General features: G+C 36.1%; 1 protein-coding gene across 1 annotated transcript; it reads left to right on the top strand.

The window, feature by feature from the left end:
* The first annotated feature begins 571 nt into the window (after positions 1 to 571).
* ALDH22A1 (aldehyde dehydrogenase 22A1) lies at positions 572 to 10,412 on the top strand. Its single transcript, XM_088983817.1, has 14 exons — positions 572 to 1,063; positions 1,162 to 1,205; positions 1,655 to 1,756; positions 2,392 to 2,519; positions 3,849 to 3,971; positions 4,610 to 4,763; positions 6,485 to 6,588; positions 6,684 to 6,762; positions 7,921 to 8,016; positions 8,168 to 8,305; positions 9,107 to 9,322; positions 9,401 to 9,592; positions 9,857 to 10,000; positions 10,086 to 10,412. The coding sequence occupies exons 1-14, from the start codon at positions 952 to 954 to the stop codon at positions 10,239 to 10,241; spliced, it is 1,788 nt and encodes a 595-aa protein (XP_088839943.1). The 5' UTR covers positions 572 to 951; the 3' UTR covers positions 10,242 to 10,412.
* The last annotated feature ends 289 nt before the right edge of the window (positions 10,413 to 10,701 follow it).

The following is a 10,701-nucleotide window of genomic DNA, read 5'->3' as shown; positions in this document are numbered from 1 at the left end:
GTAGTCATGGTGTTACTCGCATATCGAAGTGGAATTCATACCGGACCATGAGCACTCTTTCTTCCTCAATTTTTTATTTAAAAATATTTTATTAATCATAAGGCTTCAGCCGGTTGCAGGTAATTGCCAGTTGAGCACCGATGGACATGTCAAAATTTTAGTGTGCTCGAAGAGAAAATCCAGTGGATCCGGTTTGCACCCGAATTTTAGTATAACGGTTTGACAGCTCGTTGGTCGTGCCACGTGTCTCTTGCATCGTTAACATGACACAGGTTACAGGTAGGATCACGAATTCACGATTCGGGGCGATGCGAGTTGCGACGGAAGGATAACAACAATGGACCAAAAAGCAAAAGGTCACGCACTATCGTCAAGGCGAGAAATTTCCCCCCGTAATTCTGAATCCTCTGTTCAAAAATCAAAGCCCCGATTAGAATACGAGGAAGAGGAATCTCTGTCTGTCCATCCACGATCAAGTTGTGTCGTTTCTGCTGGTCCCACTAGATGAATGGACGGATGTTTGTTAGCCACTCTCAATTAATAAACAGAGAGAAATCTCTCAGCTCGAAGTGGGAAGTGTGATTGTGTGAACGAGTTCTAGAACGAATGCCCCCGTTTGTTCCTCTAATTTACAACCTCGTTCAAAACCTGCCATCGTCACGATACTCGAGAGGAATCAGATCCATGGATTCCCGGGTGACTCTAGGCAAATGCAAATAGTGCCGACTATTACATTCAAAAGAAAACATAAGACGAAAAAGGAAAAGCAAAAACAAATCTCAAGAACTTGAGGATTTCTCTTTTTTCGGATTCCATTTCTTTCTTTCTTTCTTTCTGTCTTGCTTCTGTATAAATTTGCCACCGAAAGACATCGTTGGAGGGAGGAGCATTTGCTCTTATATCCTTCATAGTTCTTAGGGCTTCTGCTTAGCTTCCTATTCTGAACCATTAATGGCGTTCTGGTGGCCTCTGCTCGTTCTCGGCTTCGCTTTCGCGATCTGTCGACTCTTGTTGATGCTCATACCTCCTAACGTTCCCTCCATTGACGTCGATGCTTCTGACGGTATCGATCTTTGCCTCTTCTGTCGGTTATGTTCTGTGTTTTTGTTGTTTTTTCTTCGTTTTATGCTGGTCTACTACTAAGCTTCGGTTTCATGGCAGTGCTGGATGACAGAAATCAGACCAAGGAGAACAGTTTCATTTATGTGAGTTTCTCAAAATGCTGTTCCTTTTATTACTGATCTGTTGAGAATTGAGGGGTTCTGTTGGACGAGATTCCTTGTCTGGATTTCAGATCATTCATTTGTAGAGCATTTATCGAATTCGCATTTCTTCTACTAAATTGGCATCCAATAGTGTAAGAAAAAACAAGCACGACAAAGGAGTGAAATGTGCTCTAACTAGTATTTCTATTTAGTGTATTTGCTTAAATTTATGTTTACATGCTTATTTCATCTATTTGAAGAAGCTAGGAACTCTTGGGCGAACATTTATGCTGTCGAACTCCATAGGCTCAGAATATTTCAATAAAATTCATTTTCGGCCACTGAATTTGAGAAGCTTTCAGGATAAATAGTAGATTAATCAGTTAAACCCCAGGTTCATTTATGCTAAAACTCTTATTCTTTTGCTATGCTGTCTGATCTTGCTGCAGATACCGAGGAGGGGGAAGGCAGCTCAGACGGATAGAGTTCAGTGTTACGAGCCCGCAACAATGAAGTACTTGGGATTCTTCCCTGCTTTGACTCCTGATGAGGTAGGTGGTTATATACAGTCATGTTCAGAAACAAATTGGATTTGATATTTTGACTGCACTGACCCGTTTCCTTCATTGTATATCTTAAGATGCAACAACTCAAATACTCAATTTTGCCTTTTTGTTATTACTAAAATTGCACATCATAATTACTATTTACTCAACCAAATTTTCTTACATTTATATTAATTTCCTTTTCTCCATACACGAACCTTGTTTTGAATTAATACATCGTGTATGTATCTGTATATTTAAATCCACTAATTGGCAGATGGTTTCATAAGTTGAGGCTCCAAATTGATCGGACCTCCATCTTCTTTTTTAACATTGGTCTTTGAACTCTAATATTGTTTCATACCAAGGCTGTCAAAACCTCAAAGCAATAGACCAGCACACTTGCCTTGCCCATGCAATAGCCTGATGACTTAGGCATCCTTACATTAATTCTGCTATAACGTCTATGTAGCATATTATAATTATATAGATGTTTTATATGAACATACACTTATAAGAAAGAACTGTAATATGTAATAAATAATTTGTCTAATATGTAAATTATTGCCAGCCTCTATCATAACTACTGCATTTTTTTTTCTGAATTATCTCCTGAATATGAATAAATTAAAAATTGTCAGGTCAAGGAGCATGTGGCACAGGCTAGGAAGGCTCAAAAGATATGGGCAAAGAGTAGCTTTAAGCAAAGGCGCCAGTTTCTGCGGATACTTCTGAAATATATTATTGAACATCAAGAGCTTATATGCGAGTAAGGAATACAATGTTGCATATAAGATAAAGATGTACTTCAACTACTTAGAATATTAGTAGAAATGCATCAAGCCTCCTAGTTTATTTGTTTGTTTGTTTTCATTTGTTTTTATGCCATATGGAAACAGTTCTGGCATCCAAATTTTCTTTATCTCGATCAGTTTTTTATTTGTAACAACTTCTTGGGTAAATATCCTTTTTGTAATTCTGTTGGCATTGTTGTATTATCTGTTGCAATCTTGTGCTGCTTGTGTAGCTGCCTCTGAGAGTTCTGTTGGCATTGTTGTATTATTCTGTTCTTTCTTTCTTTTCCTTTTTTTTGGGTTGCCTCTGAGAGTTCTGTGGCTAGTATCTTTTAGACAAGAAATTGATCATATGAATCTTTTTTGGTTACTAATTTCTATGATATGGTATCGATCAAAAAAAAAAAAATTTCTACGATATGGTGTATAAGTAGAACCTTGTTCAGAACTGTTGCACAAAATAAATGGAAACTGACATTTATACATGCTTTATTTTAAAGATATTCTACTCCCTCCCAAAGCTGCTCTGGAAGCAAATTCTAGAGGCTTAGCACTCTATATGGAGTAAAAGTAGAACCTTGTTCAACACTGTGGAAGGAAATAAATGGAAGCTGATATTCAAACATGCTTTATTTTAAAGATATCCTACTCCCTCCCAAAGCTGCTCTGGAAGCAAATTCTAGAGGCCTATCACTCCATATGAAAAGAAATCTAATTTCATGGCTTTCTGTCATTTTCAGAAGAGAATATTTACATGTTTATTTATTGTCTCCTCAACAAGATGTATGCATGAGCTGTTTGTCAGGAAGTATTTAGTGTAGTGATTTACTGCTTTTGATATAATAACTTTAGTTAATTTTTTTTTTTCATAAGTAGCCAAACCATCGATATTATGCAAATTAATAGTATCCTTTGTAATGTGCTTATAAATGGTTTCTGAAAATAGTTGCCACTGTAATAAAACCCAGCTACTAGCTATTTACACACTTTTCAAAGGCCAAAAAATAAAATAAAATAAAACAAAAACCAGCTACTAGAAAAAGCACTACTTGTTAAATTCTTGATTCAAACAATCTACAGCCTTATTAATGGCTTAATGTGTGTGTCCACTAAAACTAGTCATTTCATTAACCTCTAAACTGCAACAAGTAACCAAATCTCAACAAGAAGCTTATTGTAAATAGCTCATTTTTGTGTGAATTTAACACAAATGGTTTTTATTACTCATAAGCCACTTTTTCCCTTAGGCTAAAATCTTTCTTAATCATTAGGACTTTCCCTAATCTTTGTTTTATACTGAACAGAACCTCCTCTCGAGATACAGGGAAGACAATGGTAGATGCTTCTTTGGGTGAAATAATGACGACATGTGAGAAGATCACTTGGCTTCTTGCAGAGGGTGAGCGGTGGCTGAAGCCTGAGTACAGGTTCCCATTTGAACATTTCTTTATCCCAAATGTTATGGCTTTTGATATTCCAACTTTAAGATTTTGGCATGTATAACTGAACAATCTGCAGTTCACCTAATAGGTGAATATTCACCTATTAACTTTGTTTTATATGAGAATAATTGCTTTTTGACTTTGTTTTAGTCCAACTCTTCAATGGTTGATCAATAAAACAAATTTTGTAGTGATGAAATTCCAAAGAATCAATCTTAGTATTAATTTAAAAAAAAAGGAATCAGTCTTAGTATTGTGACTTCCTTAACCTTTGCATTTAATTTGTTGATGAGAGATACATGTAAAAAACTTAAAAGAGCAGAATTATATATAAAAATCGTATTATACATGAACCTTATATGGTATATATGAGTTTCTAACATTTTGATACACTGGTATGACATATTGTATATACTACAATTTTTTTTTCTGAAAAGATCCAATAAAGCTTTATGGTTTTTTTATCAATAATAAAGCTTTATGGTTACTAATAAAAAAAGGATTCTATAACTCTTAACTGTTCAGTATTAGTACCACTACCATCTTGATTATTACCTTGTTTAGAATGTATACATCTAAATACATACAACATAAATTAGATGTTATTCTTTTGTGAATTTCAGGTCTTTTGGAAGGTCAATGCTACACAAAAGATCCAAAGTGGAATTCCACCCTCTTGGGGTGATTGGTGCCATTGTTTCATGGAATTATCCATTCCACAATATCTTTAATCCAATGCTGGCAGCAGTCTTTTCTGGAAATGGGGTTGTGATAAAGGTCTGAATTTTTGTTCTCTGTTTTACTTATTTTCTATCCATGCTTTATGCCATGATTTTCAGATTCTTATTTTGTTGTTTTACTTATACTATAAACACCCTTTCTGCAAGTGCTACATATATGATTTTGCACCTTTTTTGTGGACATCAGTGTTTTTTGGGTATTCTATTATTCTGCATATGATATCTTCCATGCTTATGTGGAGTTTGGCTGTTTGAGTCCTGATGTATGTAGGGGTGTACAATCGGTCGGTTTGGTTTGGTTCGGTTAGAACTGAGGACCTAACTGACTATTCGGCTTGACCATTTTCTCCAACTGAACTGAACTAAACTAGAGTTCAGAACCGAACTGACCCTAACCAAATTCAGTTTGGTTTGATTTGGTTTTTGGTTCTGTTGGGCCCTAATTCCACATAAATGGCACCTCCAAGAAACTTAGTACAACTGTCAACTAATAAATAATTTATTTATTTATTATTGGAAACAGTAACTTTCATTAATTCTATAAGAAACTTAGTACAACTGTCACCATCAAAAAACAAGGTGACCCCTCATCAAATTACAAACAGGCCCAAAAAAGGTTCTGCCCACTAACTCCTTGCTTTGCTAAAGTATCAGCCATTGCATTGGCTGATCTCCTAGTCCATTTAAACCTGACTTCAAGCTCCCTTGTTAGTTGCATAATCCCCCTTACAGGTTGTCTAAGGGACCAGGCGCCTAAGCTGTTTGTTTGCATCCAACCTATTATCAGTTTTGAGTCTCCCTCCACTTCCAACTGCTGAAAACCCACCTGTTTAGCCAGCTTGAGCCCTTGTAGGAATGCCAGAACTTCTGCTCTAAGAGTGTCCCCCAGTCCTATCGGGAAAGGGCCAGGACATTTCCTCCCCCATCTCTAAGGACACCCCCAATTCCAGAGGGACTTGGATTTCCTACAGAACTGCCATCAAAGTTTAACTTAATTGACTATTATTATATTAATTAAAAGTTAGAATGCCCCAAAGCCCAATGGTTTTAATTAATTAGCTATTATTAATTAAAAGCTATGCCCAAAGCCCTATGCCAATGGGAATTGGCGAATTGCCATTTTTCAAAAACAATTAATAATTAATGAACAATTAATGATTAGTCTAGGTTTTAATTAACAATTATTAATTAAAAGTTATTCACAAACAATTAAAGCCCAGTGGGAAATTGCCAAATTGGTCATTGGGAAATATAATAATTAATTAGCATAAAGTACTAAATAGATCACATTAAATATTTAATATACTTCATTAAATAAATACTAATTCGGTTTTCGGTTTGGTTAGGTTGAAAATCTCAACCAAACTGAGCCAAAACCGAAAACCGTTTTTAAACAAAAACCGAACTGAACCGATATCCGAATAACTGAACCTAACTTGCTTATTCGGTTTGGTTTGGTTCGGTTTTCGGTTTATCAACCAAATTTGAACACCCCTAGATGTATGAATGTTTCTGGATAGGCATACAACACCGTTTTCATTCTAATCATCTTATCTCTTCTTTGAAATGTGAATCCAAAAAGATGTCAATGTCTGATTGCTTTCTAATCAAGTTTCTAAACAATATTATCGGTACAGACCGTAGAGTAGCCACAGTTCACCAAGTGCATAAGGGCGCTTTAGACAATTTTCTTCATATATTGATGCCAATTGAAATGTACAAGATTCTTTGATGGAAACCCTATCTTTTGTAATTTAGGTCTCAGAGCATGCAAGTTGGTCTGGTTGTTTCTATTTCCGAATCATTCAAGCAGCTCTTGCTGCTGTTGGAGCTCCTGAAAATCTGGTCCATGTAATAACAGGGTATATGTTTGTGGGTTAATATATGTATTTTTTACTGGTTAGATAACTTGGCAGTTTGCAATGTTTTGATACTAGTTGAACTTTTTTCTTGCCAGATTTGCTGAAACAGGAGAAGCCTTAGTTTCTTCAGTTGACAAAATAATTTTTGTTGGATCGCCTGGAGTTGGTAAAATGGTATGCTCTTCCATTTATCAATATCAGAGATACTTTCTGTTTGTCCTCTATTTTCTGAGAAGGAAGCTAACTATTAGTCAGTCCACTCCACTGCAAAAAGATCATTCTGTCCACAATTAGTATCTGATTTTGCTGCTACGCTCCCTAAAGAAATTGTCCAGTGGTATTCCAGGCCATGGTAATTAGTGTCTTAAAATGCTAAGGTGTTAGGAGTAATGGGAAGCCTAAAGATGATATTAACCTAAACCATGTGATTGCATAGACTCATTAATACACCTTTCCTGACAAATATTACAGAAATATGTCAAACAATGATATGTCTATATGGGCTGGAATATGTTAAACCCAGATATGATATGTTTATATATATATATATGTGTGTGTGTGTGTGTGTGTTTCTCAAATATAATACAGAAATATGTTAAACATAGATATGTCATGTTAAACGTAGATATGAAGTTAGGTTTTTTATATTTTGTTGCACCAGTTAAGGTTACTTATGTTAATCCTAGCTGGACTTGTGAGCTAAGTTAAAAGCAAGCACACATTCAATATATTTTCCTTGAGTCTTCTTGAAGCCATGTGATACGTTCATGAATGCATGGTTTGATTTGTAATTTATAGAAGGGTCGATTCTCTTTTTTGATAAATAAAAAGGGGCGATTCTCTTATATGCATGAGCCTTGTTTAGGGACAGTTCATGATTCATGAACATGTCCTGCATTAGATTATTGCCTTCGGGAACCTTGGCTATGCTTAAAATGTTCATGCAAACACTTAATGCTGATTTGCACATCAGTGCTCTTATAAAAAATGTACCTGTATTATGAAAATTATCTTTGAGAGGAGTGCTAGTTAATGATCTTGCACAACTGTTGTATACTTTGTTCTCCATAGTCCATACATGGTGAGATCCACGAGGAGACACTATAGAAAGCAAAGTAGGACATGTCTTTTCATGGATCCCACCTTGTCTACAGTGAGAATAAGATGAAAAGTTACATAAACTGGTTTACTAGCATCTCTCTATTTATGAACTTTCATGATAGGAGTTTTCAATTGGTAGTTGCTCTTCTGAACATAGTCACCAAAGTACTACCGAAGAATTTAACTGTTCACTACATGCATTGCTGATTGGTTGCCATGATTTAATTGCAGATCATGAAAAATGCTGCCAACAATCTGACACCAGTTACCCTTGAACTTGGTGGTAAAGATGCATTTATTGTTTGTGAAGATGTAGATGTACCTCATGTACGCAGATCTTCTATCATTTGTCTTACTGGTCTGATAGGATATTTTTATTGGATTGGTTTTTGGAAGTCTTTTAAGATTTGAAAATCAACATATCTCTTGCCTGAATGCTCCTCATTGTGTATGTGATATTGTATGTTTCACCATATAGGTGGCACAAATTGCTGTAAGGGCTGTCCTTCAATCAAGTGGACAAAACTGCGCTGGTGCTGAGAGATTTTATGTTCATAGGGATGTTTATTCTTCATTTGTTGCTCAAGTGGTCAAAATTGTAAAATCTGTTTGTGTTGTAAGTATATTGCTTCCAACACATTTTATTCCAGTTATTCTATTAAAGTTGCATTTTTCTGCCTGGGTTTCTGTTTGCTTGTAATATGAAAATGTGCCTATTCTTGACATTTTCTGTTTCCTTTGTGTGGTAATACCAGTGCCAAGGACTTAAAAAAGTCATTACCCAATGTTGCCCCAGCTATCTGGGGTCTTGGGAAGGGCAGACTGGGTACAGTCCTAACCTTTGGCATTCTTTTTTGCACAAAGTCGCTGCCCTCAGACTTTAACCCACATTTTCATGCATGTCAGCCCAAGATTTATAAGTCTAAATTCCTTATCCGTTTTTCATGATTTAAAAAGTAATAAGAATAACAAGTAAATGCATATGCAACTTAAGAGGGATGTGTTCCTTGTATCTTATCTTAAAGATCATATGGTAATCTATTTCTTTCTGAAATAGGATGAGAGCTATGACTTGATATGTAGGGTGTTTAGGATTTAAGATAGTTCTCGTTATATCTTATATTGGAATCAAAGGAGACAGATGTCTGGGAAAAGTGAAAATTTTAGTCCAGCATTACCAAATATTGCCATGTATGTCTTTATTCCATTGTCTTTATCTAAAAAATAAGGTAGAAAGCTGTTTATCCTGTTCTCATTCAACGTAGGTACACTATACCACTCTTATCAGCTGTACATCAAAATCTTAAATTGCAGCTACACAGGAAAGCTCCCTTTCATCTTCTTATTGGTCTACTGATAGAATTTTATTAACTTTTCATAAAATGATGGATTTTTTTTAACTGAAAATTTTGCCTAGGGCCCTCCACTGGCGGGAAAGTATGACATGGGTGCAATATGTCTCCAAGAGCATGCTGAAAGGCTTCAAAGCCTTGTGAATGATGCCTTAGACAAAGGGGCAGAAATTGTTGGTCGAGGAAGTTTCGGCAATTTGGGTGAAGATGCAGTTGATCAATTCTTTCCACCTACTGTAATTGTAAATGTTAACCACACTATGAAATTGATGCAGGAAGAGGTAGCTGTACCCCTTATTTGTACTTCTAACTGATTCTTTGGAAAAGTGCTAAGCAAATTAATCTTGAGCAACTTACAGGCTTTCGGACCAATCATGCCAATAATGAAATTCAGTTCTGATGAAGAGGCTATTAAGCTTGCAAATGACACAAGATATGGACTTGGTTGTGCTGTTTTTTCTGGCAGCCAGCGCCGTGCAAAAGAAATTGCCTCCCAAATACACTGTGGAGTTGCTGCAATCAATGACTTTGCATCAACTTACATGTGCCAGGTAATCTTTATCTTCCATTCCTATACTTTTGATATTGAATTAGAGATTACCATCCAACAATGAAACATTTCCAACTTTAAATGGAACTACCTGAAAAAGTTGGCTGCATCATATATTCAGTTGCCAAACCATTCTCCCATCCTTTGGTTTATCTGCACCTGTCCCAGCATAGGCTGCAAGGTGGATTCTAGATTATGGCTTGTCATTTGACTATAAGTTTTTTTTGTTAACTTCATTGAATCTTTGACGTCTTCTTGTTTTCAGTCACTGCCATTTGGTGGTGTCAAAGATAGTGGATTTGGAAGATTTGCTGGTGTAGAAGGACTGCGAGCTTGCTGTCTTGTAAAATCAGTTGTTGAAGACAGATGGTGGCCTTACATCAAAACCAAGATACCAAAGCCAATTCAGGTTTGATGCAGAAAACTTCATTCTACCATATATAATTTCTTTTTTAATATGTACTAATTTACCTTTTTTATTCTTCTGGTTGCAGTATCCTGTTGCAGAAAATTGCTTTGAGTTTCAGGAGTCACTTGTAGAAGCACTTTATGGCTTGAATGTATGGGACCGGCTACGAGCATTAGTCAATGTCTTAAAGATCCTATCAGAGCAGAATTCTTCTACTAGTAATGTGAGAAGAAATCAGTGAGTGTCATACTCTAAGCTTGGCTAATTAATGAGAGATCACTGTTAAACTTGTCTCTGCTGATTTAGTTTCAACAACTTGGGGCATTTAGATCCTATGTCTCACTGCCATTCCAATTATCATATTGGTTTTGTACTTATGCGAAGTAAGCAGGGGTTGTTTCCGGGTCCAAAATCTATACATTGGAGAAGCCCAAGGTTTATGTGTTCACATTTACTTTAGGCCCGTGACATTCTCCTGTATGGCTTCTATTATCTTAACTATGAGATAATATGTTGTCACGTGGTAGAATTGTAACAAAAAGATGCATTATTTTCCAGACCAGCGTTGTTAATGTTTCGTTGCTAACGTTACTGTTTCTCCAATCAGCAAATGAGTTGTCTAGACTTGTCAACATTGGCCTTTATGTCTGTGCTTAACACGTTCACACGTGACACTGGCCAAAGCCACCATACAGTCTAGA

The sequence above is a fragment of the Nelumbo lutea genome, chromosome 4 (assembly GCF_056320005.1).
Source record: "Nelumbo lutea isolate HS-2025 chromosome 4, American lotus-T2T, whole genome shotgun sequence".
NCBI classification, from domain to species: domain Eukaryota; kingdom Viridiplantae; phylum Streptophyta; class Magnoliopsida; order Proteales; family Nelumbonaceae; genus Nelumbo; species Nelumbo lutea.
This window is presented reverse-complemented; position numbering and strand designations above follow the sequence as displayed.